The 15993-nt window shown below is 64.1% G+C and overlaps 1 protein-coding gene across 4 annotated transcripts in view; it reads right to left on the reverse strand.

Moving 5' to 3' along the window:
- Nucleotides 1–13015: 13015 nt before the first annotated feature.
- Nucleotides 13016–15993, reverse strand: part of KCNQ1 (potassium voltage-gated channel subfamily Q member 1) — a 190694-nt gene continuing 187716 nt past the window's right edge. For all 4 annotated transcript variants that reach the window (XM_058662661.1, XM_058662659.1, XM_058662660.1 and 1 more), the window contains one exon: nucleotides 13016–13617. In XM_058662661.1, the coding sequence (XP_058518644.1) occupies nucleotides 13408–13617 (210 nt within the window). In that variant the 3' untranslated portion in view covers nucleotides 13016–13407. The remainder of the gene's footprint in view (nucleotides 13618–15993) is intronic.

Raw genomic sequence — 15993 nt, forward strand, 5'->3', positions numbered from 1 at the left:
ATGGAGATCCCAAGGGCCCGTGTGGCTCCAGGATCCGGGGTGTGTGAACCCTTGTCTCAGGCTGGCCAAGTAAAATGCACAGGTTTCTGGATGGCCATGACTCTGTGCTGACATCAGGCAGACCTGAACAAAGGGCCCGGTGATGGGAAAGGGCTCCTGATAACAGGGCTCCAACAACACTCACTTAGCTTGCATTAGTGCCACGTTGGAGCAGAGAGAAGGACTCAGCACACACTGACCTCCCAGCAGACGTCATAGCATACTGACCTCCCAGCAGCCCTCACCACACACTGACCTCCCAGCAGCCCTCACCACACACTGACCACCCAGCAGCCCTCACCACACACTGACCTCCCAGCAGCCCTCACCACACACTGACCACCCAGCAGCCCTCACCACACACTGACCACCCAGCAGCCCTCATAGCACACTGACCATCCAGCAGCCCTCACCAGACTGTCCTCGCAGCGGTCCTCACCACACACTGACCTCCCAGCTGCCCTCAAACATACTGAACAATACTCCTCTCCAAATTTGACCTGCCAGCCGTCCTCACCACATGCAGACCTCTCAGCTGAACTAACCACACACTGACATGTCAGCTGCCCTCACCACACGCTGACCTCTGAGCATCCCTCAGCACATACAGACCTGTCAGCTGCGTCAACACACACTGATTTCCCAGGAGCCCTCACCGACATGGATCTGTCACCACACACTGACCTCCCAGCATCCCTCACCTCACACTGACATCCCAGCAACCCTCACCACACTCTTTATCACAGCGTCCCAGAACACACTCACCTCCAAGCAGCCCTCACCACACACTGAACTGTCAGCTGCCCTCACTGCACAGTGACCTCTGAGTAGCCCTCACCACACACTGATCTGTCACCCACACTGACCTATTAACACACACTAACCTCCCCTCAGCCCTCACCACACACTGATGTCCCAGCAGCCCTCACCACACACTAACCTCCCAGCAGCCCTCACCACACACTGACCACCCAGCAGCCCTCACCACACACTGATGTCCCAGCAGCCCTCACCACACACTGACCTCCAGGCAGCCCTCACCACACACTCACTTGTCAACTGCCCTCACCACACACTGACCTCCCAGGACCCCTCACCACACACCGAGGTATAAGCTGCCCTCACCACACACTGACCTCCCAGCAGCCTTCACCACACACTGACTTTCCAGGAGCCATCACCACACCCTGACTTGTCAGGTGGCCTGACCACATGCTGACCTTCTAGGAGCCGTCATAACACACTGAACTCTCAGCTTCTCTCACGACACACAGAACTCCCCATGGCCCTCACCACATGCTGACCCTCAGCTGCCCTCACCACACACAGATGTTTCAGTTGTCCTCACCACACACTGACTTCCAAGCTGATCTCATCGCACAGTCCAGTCAGAAGTCCTTAGTACAGCTGACGAGTCAGCTGCCCTCACCACACACTGACCTCCCAGTGTTTCCCCACCACACACTGTCCTCCCAGGAGCCCTCAAGACACTGACCTCCCAGCAGCCCTCACCACACACTCCCCTGTCACCACACACCGACCTCCAGGCAGCCCTCATCACACACTGATGTCCCAGCAGCCCTCACCACACACTGGCCCTCAGCAGCCCTCACCACACGCTGACCTCCCAGCAGCCCTCACCACACGCTGACCTCCCAGCAGCCCTCACCACACGCTGACGTCCCAGCAGCCCTCACCACACGCTGACCTCCCAGCAGCCCTCACCACACACTGACCTCCCAGCAGCCCTCACCACATGCTGACCCTCAGCAGCCCTCAGCATACACTGACCCCCTGTAGTCCTCACTCCACTCAGCTATAAGCTACTTTTAACACACACTGAGTTTCTTCCATTTTGATATTGGATTCTCCCACTCCTTAACTGGAGCACTTTATTCTTGGTTTATGAAATCTCAGACAGCAGAATTTGTGGTAGCACCACAGGAAGATAAGCCTCTAGCTATCCAACACCTGGTGGGGAGCCATGCTGCCTTCCGGGTGCCCCTTCGAGAGTAGGCGGCAGTCATGGCCGGACACTAGCTGGTCCTTGGGGCCATGGTGTTGTTCAGCAGTCTGGGAGTCGAACAGAGCCTGGCGTCTCTTCTTTCACCTTCTTTTGCGTTTGGCTCATGATGTATGGCTCTGCTGAAGGTCCCCTTTGCCCCTGTTTTTTGTGTCTTTGGCCCAAAACCTAGTTCCCAGCTGGCTCATACATGCTCTGATTGGCTTCTGAGGGTGCTCAGGCCCAGAACTCAGTGCCTGGACAGAGAAGGAGCTCTCAGCCAGGCGTGCGAGGGACACTCTTGTGTGCCTTCTCTGGTTTGGCACCTCTTAGAGCAGGCACTCCCCGTTTTGGTCTTCCACCTGCTCCTTTGGGGCGTTGGGGACCCAGGTTGGGCGGGGTCCAGTCCCTGCTGCTGCTGGGCTGCTGCCTTTCCCACAGATACGGGGACTTGCATGGGTTCATGCCCTTTAGGCTACAGGAGTGAACAGGCCGGGGTAGGACATGCCAGGAAGGGCCCGGGTCTTATGGTGAGCCTGGGGCAGGGGAATTGGGACAGGACAGTGGGTCCCTGTGGTGCACTGTGGCGCCTGGGCGGGGCAGGAAGGCAGCCACGCAGCCCTGGCGGGCAGTCAGTCACCGGGGCCAGAAATGCCCCAACAGGAAATGAGATGCAACTTGTAACAGACATCAAAGGAAATGGGGCGACATGTCAGGGAGGCAGGAGGAAGCCAGGGCGGGGGATGCCGGCCTTCCCAGAGCCAGAAAGAAAACCAAGATACTGCTGGCACCTGGGGTGCAGGTGGGCACCCTGCGCTGAAGTGCCTCAGGGTGGGTCGTGTCCCCAGGCTGGGGTTGGGGGAAACCCTGAATACCTCCTCCTCTACGGTGTGTGTGTGTGTGTGTGTGTGGCAGCAGCTTCTAGGAGCACCCGAGGTCTCTTCCTGGAGGGGTCCAGCTGCCTCTGTGATGGCAGGGGAGGAGGGCAAGGGTGCTCTCTGTCATCTCTGTGTGCATCAAGGGCGCTGCTCTCTGATCTCCTGGGAAACCTTGCCGAAGCCTGTGTCGCAGGTGGGTCTGGGTGCCTGGCGGAGTCACCCAGAGGGACCCCTCCTAGGTTGCACCTGACTAGACTTCTTGCCGGCCTTAGGGCAGCCTTGGAGGCCGCTTGGCTCTAGCAGGGATCAGCCTCACTTTTTGGGGGTTGGAAGTGTCCCTGCTTTGGGGGGAGGGGGCGGGCGGGCGGCGGCGGGAAATGTGGCGAGGCAAGTCCCAAATGGGGCTGGGCCTTAGCTTCTAAGAAACAGGGCCGCAGGCACCTGGAGGGCGGAGACGCTGCTGCTCTCCCCAAGCTCCGGGAAGGGTAGCAACCACCTTAGCCGGGGCTCCAACGCGGTCCGGAGCGGTGCGTGGCAGGTGTGCGGCTGCCGCGCGGGAGGGACGCGGGTTGGGGAGGGCAGGGCGCGGCGTTGACGCGAGCTGTGGCTCAGACCCTCGGGAAAGAGGCCTGCAGGACGGCGCTGTCGGGGCGCGCAGGCAGCTGCGTGCGTCGGCGGTGGCCCCGGTGGCCTGCCCGGGCTCACGGTCGGAGCCTCCCCCGCCCGGTCCGGGCCGCGCTCGGCTCGCGGGTCGCCCGGGAGGGGCGGGCAGGCAGCTGGACACGGCGGCGATTTATGAGCCTTTCAGGCGAGCAGGTGCCTCCTCGGCCGCCCATTGTCCCGTCGGCCTCACAATGCGGCTGCCGCAGCGCCGGCCCCCGTCGCGCCCCGCGGCCTGCGCGGGCATCACGGTCCTGGGGCGCGAGGCGAGGACGGCCGTGGGGTGCCCCCGGGTTGCCCCGCGCCCGGGCCGCCAAGCGGCCCCTGCGCGCCGCTGGGCCTGGCTGAGGCTGGAGTGGCGGGGGCCAGGAACCGGAGCACGGGCGCGCGCCCCCGCACCCCGACGGTGCTCCCGCAAAGGCGGCTGCCGCGCTGTGCGACGCCGCCCCGGCACCGCCAGGCTGGCACGGCCCGCGCCGCTGCGTCCCTGGACGCGCACACACAGGGCCCTTTTCTTCGCGGCTCGGTGCAAGCATATGGCAAATCCGCGACTTCGCGGCGGCCCCCCGCCCATTCAGGCGCAGAATGTCCCGCAACAGGAACAATCCCGCTCTGTTCGCGTCCATTATGGATGCGAGCGGGGCGAGCTGGGGCGGGGGGAATCATTTAACTCCGAGAGATAGCCGGCTAATTACCAACCATATGTGAGCCTCGATTCAAAGCCAGGCCAGGAGTCCATTCTGAGCACGGCGACTCTATTAGGTGCTCGGGACAGATGTCCCCACGGCCCGACGGGGCTGCATCGGTCCGCCCACGGGTTGGCCCGCCAGCCCCGGGCTCAGGTGCGCTGAGCACCATGGAGGGGGTGTGGACAGTGAGAGGGCCCGGCGGGCAAGGCTGAGCCCCGTGGCAAGGGGGGTGATACGCTCTGTCTCTCCTGGGCCCTATGGGGATGTTGCCCCGTTGCGGTGGGAACTCTGGGACGAGAGAGTGGAGAGGGCTGGGGGAGGATGGTTCCCGCCCCTTTCCCAGCGAACTGTCTCCGAGGGAGAGGCTGCTGGCCTGGGCAGCTATGCTCAGCTTCTCCTGTTTGTGCTTGGAAGCCAAGGTTCCCGTGACGGGATCAGGCCCCAGGCACTCCAGGGCCCCCAGGTCCAGCCGGGTTCGGCCGGCCTCGATGACTACCGCATGTAGGCTTGAAACTTTAAATACTGGAACCCAAGGGGGACGAAGGGGACAGGGCGGGTGAGGGGGACAGGGTTTGCGTTTCTGCGGGCGGGCGGGTGAGGGGACGGGCGGACGAGTGGGACGGGGCGGGTGAGGGGACGGGCGGACGAGTGGGACGGGGCGGGTGAGGGGACGGGGCGGGTGAGGGGACGGGGCAGGGGAGGGGACGGGCGGGTGAGGGGACGGGGCAGGGGAGGGGACGGGGCGGGTGAGGGGACGGGGCAGGGGAGGGGGACAGGGTTTGCGTTTCTGTGGGCGGGCGTGATGGGGATGGTGCAGCTTTTGTTCCACAGCCTCAAGAGGACAGGATATTTGGGGACCGAGAGGCTGGTGGACGTCCCCCAGTGTGGAAGCAGGCTGTGGTGCCATGTGGGTGAGGGCCTGAGCCAAGGGGCAGGGCCCCGGCTGCAGCAATCGGGCGTGTGGGAGGCACGCAGTGGCCACTCTGCCCAGGCCGCCTCTGGCTCGGTGATGGCACGTTAACCCCGGGCGTGGGGTCTCAGAGCAGACGTGGGCGTATCTCCTGCAGTCGAGGCTGGAATGTGGTCTCTTCACTTACCCTGGCTGCCCGCTGTAGAGGGGCTGGAGTGGACACTGGGCACCTGCCTGGGGTCCCGTGGACCTGGTGGGGACACGCTGGGCACCTGCTCAGGGTTCTTGCGCTTCTTTCCCCACTCTCCTGGAGGCTGCAGAGGATGCTCAGCCATGCCACGCTGTGTGCCGTGTCCTCAGATCTCATGTGGAGGAAGTAAGCCACCCAATGTTGCCATTCAGCTCAGTCACATCCTGAGACGCAGCACTGACCGCCCGGTCCCCCCCTTCTGTCCACGCAGGTGCAGCGTGAGCCATGTCCCACTCTGCCTCCCAGGGAGGCTGGTGGCCCTGTCACACCATGAGGAACAAAGACGCTAATGAAAAGTGGTTGGAAAACACTCTAGGTGTTTAAAAAATGTCACGTCACTGCAAAAATCATATTGCAGTCAACAATGCTGGCTGGAATCCTGCCCTGCGTCCCGGGGCAGGGGGTGATCAAGGCCCCATGGTGGCCTCTGCCCAGCGCCCCGCTGTGGCTGCAGCCTCAGGTCCCACACGGGTGACTGACACAGCTGCTTTGTCAAGTCCATTTGGCACCCGGTCCCCCCGACTACATGAATGCCTGGCGCTCGCCATCCAGGGAGCCTGGAGCCACAGGGGCCAGAACACGGGGCAGGGTGGGATTTCACAGCAGGGGACTTACAGAGGGGAGGGGGCTGGAGAGATTGGCTGTGGTACACTGGTTTACTTCATAAATGGCTGCAACAGCCATGGCTGGGCTGGTTCGAAGCTGGGAGTCAGAATTTCTCCTGGTCTCCCATGTGAGTGCAGGGTCCCCAGGATGGGGTGCACCCTATGTTGCTTTTGGAAGGGAAGTGGAGCAGCCGGGACTCGAACTGATGCCCACAAGGCAGAGGGTTAGACTGCTGTGCCAGGGCACCAGCCGCATGCAAATACATGCTTGTAAAGCGTTAGGATAAACACACAAAGGCTGCACTCATGGGGAAGCGGATTTAACAGGTGCAGAAGGGTGGTAGAACAGTGGACTAAGCTCTTCTCTGGATGCCCACTCCTGGACTTGCTCCACTGCCCATCCAGCCTGTGGCCTGGGAAAGCAGCAGAGAATGGCCCAAAGCCTTGGGACCCTGCACCCGTGAGGGAGACCCGGGAGAAGCTCCTGGCTCCTGGCTTCGGATGGGCTCAGCTCCGGCCATTGCGGCCACTTGGGGAGTGAGTCAGCAGACAAGATCTTCCCCTCAGTCTCTGCATTGTCCAAATTGATCAGATTAAGTTGACCATAACATGGAAGCATGCACTTCCTTGTATTCTAATGCACACATAACACGTATGTTCTTTACAGGCAAACACGTGCACAAGAGTCTAGTATGGCTGTATGTCACACACACGCTCTCACACACGCATGTTGTAACATGCACACACAGATATTCTGGTACACAATGCAGTGTTGTCGTATACAAAAACCCGGATGCAGCTCTAACACACGATGCATGCATGTTCTGACACAATGCACTAATCTGCACAGATTGGCATGTTCTAACATACAGGGTTCCAACACAATGCTCTGAACATGCATGTTCTAGTACACACATGTTCTGTCAAATCTAGGCACGTTGTATACATGTGTAACAGGTATGTTCCAGTGCACACACACATGTTCCTTGACCTGTGACAAGATGACACCCTCTTGAGCCTGACGCACATTGCCAATCTCCCAGGTGCCAAGTGTGTGACTGGCAGCCGCCTCTCTTCCTGGAACACTGCCTGAACGCCTTGCCTGTTGCCAGCCTGTGGTACCCTGAGGCCTCAGCAGAGTCCCTGGCAGGCTGCACGCAGGGTCAGAGGGTGAGCCATGCTGCACGGGGGGACCAGGGACACATTTAACACAGAACAGCCCCAGGGGACCCAACTGGAGGGGGCCCAGGCAAGTGGCCACTGGGGGGGGCCTCAGGCAAGTGGCTGTGACATCTGGCACTGGGCCATGGCCCTCCTGTGGGTACCAGGATGGGGAGGGCCTGTGACCGGAAGGGCCACACCTGGGCAGCTGCTGTGCCCGCTGCTGAGCGCCCAGAGTGGCCGGCCAGCAGGGCCATGGGACTCGGGTGGGGCAGCTGCTGTGCCCGCTGCTGAGCGCCCAGAGTGGCCGGCCAGCAGGGCCAGGGGACTCGGGTGTGGGACGGGTGAGAGATTTGCTTTTGACCCAATTCCTGGAAAGAAAAGCAGGGCCAGGGCCGCCTGCAGCTTTTGCATGGACAGGAAACGGTTTCTATCTGTGGGAACTTCCACTTTGCACCAGGCTGGGCATTTCCAGTTGCCTTGCCCACCACACAGAGCTGGCACAGCCGGGGACAGAGCCCTGACCCCTTGCTGCAGCTCCCTGCAGCACTAGCCCAGGCACCCCAAGGCCAGTATGGCTAGGATTCCTACAAGGCAAGGCGGGGAAGGGGGGAGGGCCAGGAGGAGGAAGTGCGGTGGCGGTGGGGTGGGGGCGGTACTGAGAAGTGGGTGGCAAGGGGGTGAGGCCTGCAGGGCCCTAGGGCCTGGCCGGTGGCTGCTGGGCAGGCTGGGTTCTCTAGATGCCTTAGGGCCAGCTGACCGGCTGCTCCCTTGTGCCTGCGAGGATCACAGAGGTGACCCCAGAGCCTGGGGACGAACGATACTTTCTGGCCCGCGGTGTCCCATTCATGCGTTCCCTCTGCCCAGTCACAGGCCCTAGCTCTGGGGCCACTGTGCCCACCCCAGCAGGCCCATGGGTTTGAGGGGACGACCCTGGCTGAGGGGTCTGGGGCCCAGGGTCCGCTGGCTGTCTCGGGTGCAGGGAAAGGGGGCGCGGCCTGCGGGCCACAGTGTCCCGGCGCCTCCCCCAGCGTGCGGCGTGTGTTTGGAGAAGAAAGCGGCCAGTTTGTTTTCATTCAGAATCACTTAAGATCCCATTCCGGGGAAATGAAAAGGGAAAGGCCGGCTTCCCGCGCCCGTGCCCGCCGCGCGCCGCGCGCTGGGGGGGTCTCGGCGCCCTCTCCGCGCCCCCCTGTCCCCCAGGGTCGCATGCCTTGCGGGGGGTCTCGACGCCCTTCTTGCCCCCTGTCCCCCAGGGTCGCGCGCCTAGCGGGGGTCCCGGTTCTCTCTCCCCACCACGCCCCAAGGTCTCGCTCGCCTGGGGGGGTCTCTCCGTTCCCCCAGCCCCAACCACCCCGCAGGCCCTGCGCCCGAGTCCCGCTCATCTGCATGGACGCACACTCGCCGCCCATCTGCAAAGCCGCAATTAAACGCGGGGGGCGGGGGCGCCCGAAATTAGCATTTCCGCGGCCATCTGGCGCGAGGAGCGGGCGCGGCTGGACAAAGGGCGCCGGGCGCGGGGAGCGGCGAGTGTGCCGCACATTGACCTGCAAATGAGGCTTTGTCCGCGCATTAAATCTCGCCGGACCCCCGCCCCGCCCCGCCTCCCGCCGGACTGGGCAGCGCCGGGGCTGCGCTGGCGCTGCTCAGGGCAAGCGCGGGGCGAGGGGCGGCCTTGCCCGGACAGCTCCAGAAACACCGGGTCGGGCCCTCCGTGTGCGCCCACGCGTGTCCAGGGCTTCTCGCGGTGAGCCGGCTGTGGATGCGTGGAGGGCACAGCCTGGGGCGCCTCTGTCCTGCCCACAGCGCTGCGTGCCCTGCGACTTGGAGGGCGGCTGACCGGTCAGTGTTGTGGGGATCCCAAGCACTTGGGGCGCGCCCTCCCCCCAGCCCGCCAGTAGGTGGAGAGGGCAGGAGGTCAGGCGGAGATCCCCAGGCCGCCCTGGGCACTGGGCCTGCCTTTGGGGTTGCCCAGGCCTCAGCAAGGGCCCAGGCAGCCGCCACTGGCCTGGCTGTGAGAGGGGCAGAAGGTGGGATGTGGCTGCCCCTGCCAGAGTCGGGGTCTTGGCAAGGCACTGGAGTAAGAGGGCCATTCCCTGAAGGCAGAGGCGACTGAGGCTGCAGCCAGGTGTGCAGAGACTGTCATGGGTAGGGGGTGCGCAGGTGGAAGCCAGGAGCTCAGCACCACCAGGGGAGAGTGATTCTGGGGTCCAGGGTGAGCTCCCCTCTCCTTACTGGGGGCTGCCTGAGTCTCAGGAAAGGGCCTGGTACGGCTCCCTGGAAGTTGAGGAGTCCGGCCTCTATGCTGGGCAGCCCCCACCACCTTGCACCCTTCTGTGGCGGGGCCCACCTGTGGCGCAAGAGCCAAGGGTTAGAGTAGGGGAGCAGGCACTTGCTGTCTGCTCTGTGACCCCTGACCCCTGCTCTGTCTTCAGGAGACCCCCCCTTCCCATACCTGCTGGCCTGCACTTCCTGGTTTCGCTGGCATGGGCAGGCCTGGGCGCTCAGTGGAAGAGGGCTCCCTTGCTTGGGGTTCCGGAGGGTGAATAGTTTTCTGGGGGGTGGTGGGGGCAGAGGTCGGGGTTGTGTGCTTCCTGCCTTCAGAGTCCTGTGAGGCAGCTTGTGTCCAGGCCCACAGCACCCAGGTGGGCCGTGGTGGCCAGGCCTGCACAGGGCCCATACCGGAGAGCTCTTTTGGCTGGGATGGGGGCAGGGGGAGCTTTGGCTAAAGCTGGGAGGCCATGGAACTGCGTCCTGCCCCCTCCCGCAGCACCCCTGGCCCAGGTCCCTGGCACGGCGGGGGAGGGCCCAAGCCTGCTCTGGGAGCTCCAGGTCCCTGGGTTCTCTTGCAGGGTGTTGAAGAGGGGAGAGGCGGGATGGGGCTGGCCCAGAGCTCTTGCCTCCACTGCCCAGTTTGTGAAATGGGCCTTTGGGTGCCTGGCCCTGACCTGCCTATCTCATGGGGGGGGGGGGGGCTCTGCAGGGAGGGCAGGGGCTGAGGGGGAGGCCTCTGGTGATTCCCCAGCTCAGCCTGGTAGCCATGCCCCAGGAGCAACTGACCATGGGGGCCTATGGCCCACAGCTCTGGCCACTTGGGCTCAGAACCCCCAGCCCTGCTGCTCCTGGCAGCCTGGGGAGGAGGGGCCTACCTGCTGCCACCCTCTGGGCTCTGTGTCCACAGGGGGTCCCCGAGGTGACCCCACAGGCTGTGCCGTCTAGCCCATAGCCCCTGGGAGTCCCCGTGCCTCGGTTTCCTGCCCTGCTCATGGCTGCAGAGTAGAGGGTCTGGGGCGGTCATCAGAGTCTCCTCCAGGGCAGGCCAGGTCTGCACTGCCCCGTTAGAGAGGGGTCCAGCAGGGGCAGAAATCTGTGTGGGCAGGTGCAATGGCAACCTTCTTGGAACCCGGAGGTGTGTCCTAAAGGCACACTGGCCCTGGACCCTGTCTCTAGTGTCCCTGTTCAGTGGCTGATGTCCCAGCTGTTAAGATGTCCTCTCAGGCCTTCGGCCTCAAGCACCAGGCCCTCCGCCCCGACTCATTGTAGTCTCCACTGCCTGGGGTCCGCTCAGCTCCCCAGCTTGGTGTGGGGTTAGCATGGCTGAAGGTGGATCGCTGTGAGGAGGGCTCATGGTACAGCCTGGCAGAGGGACCAAGTACAGTCTGAGGTTCTGGGGTGCTGGGTCAGACCCCCCGAGGTGGGGTCTGCACCTCCTCTGCTTCCTGCCTTGGGAGACCAAGATGGCCGGCCAGTGGACCCTGGGCCACGGGGGCTGGACAGGGTGACCTTGGAGCAGGGTGGCAGCCCTGGCCCTGCCTCAGGACCCCTCCTGGAGACCATCTTTGACCAAGCCCGGGGTGGGTGAAGGAGCTGCAGCTGAAGAGCGCCAGGGTGAGAAGCGGGCACGAGCCGTGTTCTAGGCCCAGCACGGTCCAGGCCAGGCCACCTGGGGCACCAGCATGTCAGAGAATGGTGCCTGGGCTGCAGGGGGAGAAGTAGGAGACCCCCTGGGGCCTGGGACACAGGCACCTAGGAGCACCTGGCCTGGTCCGACTCTGTGGATCAGAGCCCGGAGCCCAATGGCCAGTAGCCTGGTGGAGTCGCTACCTGGGCCTCTCCCAGCTGAGTGGCAGGGCCTGTGGGCTGCACCTGGCGCTCTTGGCTCTGGCCCCGCCTTGACCCCGTGCCTGGTGTCGGAGCCTTCACTCTGGGGGAAAGCTGAATGGGGAGGAGCCATGTCTGCCAGCGAGATTGGGGGGTCAGGGGTCAGAAGTGGAGCCGGGCAGCGGGCAGCCACAGCACGTCAGGGAGGGGGCACCCACCCAGAGGGCCTCAGCTAGTTCTTCATTAAGCAGCTACTGTGTGCTTGGCTGGGGCGGGCAGGCCCTGGAGGGCAGCTTGGCTTCCCCTGGCCAGCAGGAGCAGGGAGCAAGCATGGACGGGAGGCAGCAGCAGCTCTGGCCGCCCCCCTCCCTGCAGATGCGCCTGGCACCCACGAACATTGGGCACCCTGAGAAAGGAACCCAATTTGGACCCAGAGGCCCGGCTTGTGGAAAACACTCCCGGATATTGTCCGCCGTGCTGGGAGCCAGCTAGGGCCACAAAGGGACCGGGCCGTGCAGGCTGCGTTGCCTGGGCGACGGCCCTCTCGCCGAGGGGTCTGCGGGCCATTGTCGGGGCCCACGGGACGTGTCACACACCAGATGGTCCCGTGCCGCGCAGGTCACCCATCGGGGACGGAGTGAAGGAATGCGGCCGTGCAGCAGGCTGGGCGGCCATCTGTTCCCCCGGGCCGCGGGCACCGGCTGGGCACGGAGCGACTGGCCGGCCCAACCCCGCCCCCGCTGCGGCTTCATTAGCTAATTCCATAATTGGGCTTTATTTCAGGTAAATTGCATTTCACAGCCGAGAGGGCGGCAATCGGCACTGGGTGCTTGGTGCCCAGGCCACCATCGGATGGCACAGCCGAGTGGCGCCCTGCTCAGGCGGGCGCGCAGGGCTGCATGCGGGTCACGGAGGTGGGGGGGCTCCTGGCTTCCATAAATATTTACCCAACAAGGAAGCTGCGGCTCCTGCTGGGCCCCCAGTTGTGGCTCCGCCCCCCCACGCGCCAGCCAGCCCAGGCCCCAGCCCTCACCCCCGCCCAACACAGGCTCGTGGGGTCATACGCCAACTCCCCTGGGAGTGGGGCCAGTAAGTGGCCTTGAGATGGCACCCAGGCCCCACCCTGCTGGGGCCCCTGTGGCCTCCGGCTCCCAGAGCCCTGACACCCGCTGGGTCCTAGGAGGAGGCCGGGAGGGTGCAAAAACCATGGGAAAAGCACGGGTTGGGCCATTCAGGCTGGGCGGGCCCAGGGCACAGCTGGCTGGCTCTGCTCCCTGCTCCCTGCAGGTGTGCGGCACCGAGTGCACAAGACTGGCTCTGGTCCTGCCACCCAGGGGAGGCCTACGTTGAGTGACCACTCCTGGCTTTGGCCTAGACCAGTCCTGGGGTGGTATGGCCCCACCCAGCCCAGGAGGGAGCAACTGCCCAGGCCTGCACCAGTCCTGGGGGACAAGAGACCATGGGGAAAGCAGCAGAGCCCTCCTGCGGCCCACCACTCCAACAGGAAGCCCCTCTGACAGTGGCTGCTCCATCTCCCGGCTCCTCATGGCTCCCTGGCCCTGGGCCCCTCCCCACACCCCGATGCCTGGACAGGGAACCATGGAACTCTCTCCACAGAGTGGGGCTGGCAGGGGACAGCGGGGTTAGGGGCTCAGGGCAGACTCAGTATGGGGGTCTGCTCCCAGGGGCCCCCACCGCATGGAGGAGGGCTGAGGCGAGCTTGCCATTGTCCCTGTTTACTGGGAAGCTTGTACGACCAGCTGGGTGAATCACGGATCCCGTCACCACCAAGCAGCCTGATTTTGGCATGACCGCAGTCACAAAGCAGGGTGGGAGGTGGGGAGGGACAGGCCCCCCTGCTCATAAGTCGGGGTTCAGCAGTTCCACTAGGGCTCCTGGGGCCCAGGACCTCGGTTGCCATCCTCCTGTTCCTGCTGGCAGTGAGGCTGGGCCTGCCCTGCCCCACCCATCCTCCTGAAGGATCAGCTGGGTAGCCCCCAAGACCTGGCCCCAGGAAGCCAGTCTGGCCCCCGCCACAATGAGGTCACCATCGGAGCGCAGGTCCCTGGTGCTGGGGTAACAGCTTTGCGGGGACCCCGCTGTCGGGGTCACTCAGGACTCCTCCTCAGGGTCCCTGCAGGGCACAGTGAGCTGCTCGTAGGTGGGCAGTGCGTTGCTGGGCAGGAAGAGCATGGGGTCGCTGGGGTCCCTGTCGGCAGCTCCTGTGGGGTGAGCCCCTCCAAGGGGGCGGCCTTGGTGGAGGCGCAGCAGCTGCTGCAGCATGTCGGCAATGGCCACCAGCCTTTGGTCCAGCTGTGTTACCTGCGGGGCGAGAGTGAAGGCCAGGGTGAGTCCGGGCTGCAGGGTGTGTGGCACACGTGTTCCCTGCAGCCCGTTGGCCGTACCAGGACCCTGGCCCAAAGTCCCTGCCAGGGCAGTGGGGCGCCCAGGGACCAGGCTGGGTACCAGGAGGGTTGAGGCGGCCCAGGCCAGTGTGCCTGCCCTTGGCTGCCTGACACAGCCTCTTCCCCCGCTGCTAGGGGCTGTGTGCTGTGGGCTGGCAGCCTCCCTGTGGGGCTGGTGTTGCCATGTGGGGTGGCTGTGGCCAGGACTGAGCTCCCATGGGGAAGTAAACAGCAGGGCCCAGGAACCCCTACCCCTGTGGGGCTGCAGAGCAGGTGCTGGGCAGCTGGGATCTTCCCTTGGGTTGAGCCAGGAGGCAGTAAGTGAGGGTCTAGGGTGACAGGCTGGCTCCTGGGCCTGTGGCACCCTGGGGGATGTCCATTGGTGGGCTGCCCGGGCAAAGGCCCTGGTTGAGGGCAGGACAGGTGGCCGCAGTGGCTGGAAAGGATGGCCAGGAGGCCGGGGCAGGCAGAATGACCACACTTCCAGCCAGGCCTGAGGACGGGGCAGGTCGAGTGGACAGACGGGCCTCCCACCTGCACCCGCGTGCCCACTGTGCTGTGCATGGGGCTGGGCCCCCTTGCTGCTCAGGCCTGCTGTGGCCATGAGAGCTGGCCCAGGCCTGTGTCCGTCCCAGGAGATAGAGGCCCAGAGAGTCAGAAGCACACCGCAGCCCTGGCCTGGCCCTTGTCCCGGGAACAGACTAAGGTATCTGGGAGTCCTGGAGGCGAGCAGGTCTCAGACTGGGGATCCGCAGGGACGAAGGGGGCCCGGGACACCTGTCCTCTGCTCAACCTGCACCTTGTGCTGGGTGACCCTGCATGTACCTGTTCTTGGGGAGAGGGTGGCAAGACAGGGATAGGCACAGCCTCGGCCACGTGGGGGGGCAGCTCATCTGGGCAGGGGCCTTACTTGGCCTTGGAGGGCCGTGGGGGCATCGTGGGGGGGACAGCTCATCTGGGCAGGGGCCTTACTTGGCCTTGGAGGGCCGTGGGGGCATCGTGGGGGGGCAGCTCATCTGGGCAGGGGCCTTACTTGGCCTTGGAGGGCCGTGGGGGCATCGTGGGGGGGGCAGCTCATCTGGGCAGGGACCTTACTTGGTCTTAGAGGGCCGTGGGGGCATCGTGGGGATAGAGCAGTTTTGGGGAGCTCAGGTCTTGCCAGAGGAATTAGGACAGGGCCGACAGGAGCCCCTTTGTGCCAGCCTCAAGTCCCCAAATTCAGAACTCTGAGATGGCTTGGGTGCTGCGGATGGAAAGGCCCCAGGGGCCCCACGGGCTGACGTCAAAAAGTTGTTTTCAAGAGAGAAGCTTGGGATGGAATGTCTCCGGTGAGATTCTTGCAGAACCGGCACGCAGCGCCCGAGGCCCCAGCTCTAGGGGCCCACCCACCTGGGACCCTCCCTGGCTGGCTTCCTGAAGAGGGTGAGGGAAGGTACATCCGAACCCGCCATGAGGTCACAGAGTAGGGGATGCCCACAACCCTCCTCTCGGCGGCCTTGTTTTCAGGGGTCAAAATGGTGGATGCCAGGAGTGGCACTGCCTCAGGGCGTCAGCAGGGCACCGTGTCCACCCCCTGATGGACATGGCGGTAAGGCTGGTTGGCCAGTGGCACCAGGCCCCCAGCTGCAAGGCTGCCCAGCCTGGGGAGATCTCCACTGTGTTGGGGCAGATGAGCCCTGTCCAGGGTCCCTCTGGGTGGGCACATCTGTGGCCCCAGAGCAGCAGGAGATGGGGCGTTTGGGCACAGGTCTGCAGAGAAGGTAACTGCTGAGCCTGCAGTTGGCACCTCTGTGGGCACCAGCTTACCTACGTCACCACCACCTCACCAAGCAGGGGCTTGGTGGCAGCACGAGGGTGGCAAGCAGTGATGCGTAGCTTGGCTGTGCCCCTGGGGACAGCAGGGAATGGGCATGGGGCCCCTGGAGTGAACCCACTGAGCTCCTGGCTGTGGCCGGCTGGGGAGGCAGCGCAGGCGTCCACAGTCACTCGAGGTCATGTGCAGCCCACAGGGCGAGTTGTCACATGTGTGCAGCTCCGGGGGCTGTGGCACACCGCCGGCAGGGCACACCGCACCAGCAGGACACACTGTGCCGGCAGGGCTTTGCACAACTCCATGATTCCCAGCGCGTGGTTCTTGGGAGTTGGCGCCTCTGCCACCGGCCTCAGGCCTCTGCACACTCAGCCATGGTTGGGCCCATGAGGTACCACCGTCCCAGACCTCCCGAAGCCTGCCGGTGCCCACAGCGCCCCCTGAGTGGGCCGAGGTGGGCAGGCGGCTTCCTTTGAAACCTGC

Source organism: Ochotona princeps, chromosome 4 (genome assembly GCF_030435755.1).
Source record: "Ochotona princeps isolate mOchPri1 chromosome 4, mOchPri1.hap1, whole genome shotgun sequence".
Lineage (NCBI taxonomy): Eukaryota > Metazoa > Chordata > Mammalia > Lagomorpha > Ochotonidae > Ochotona > Ochotona princeps.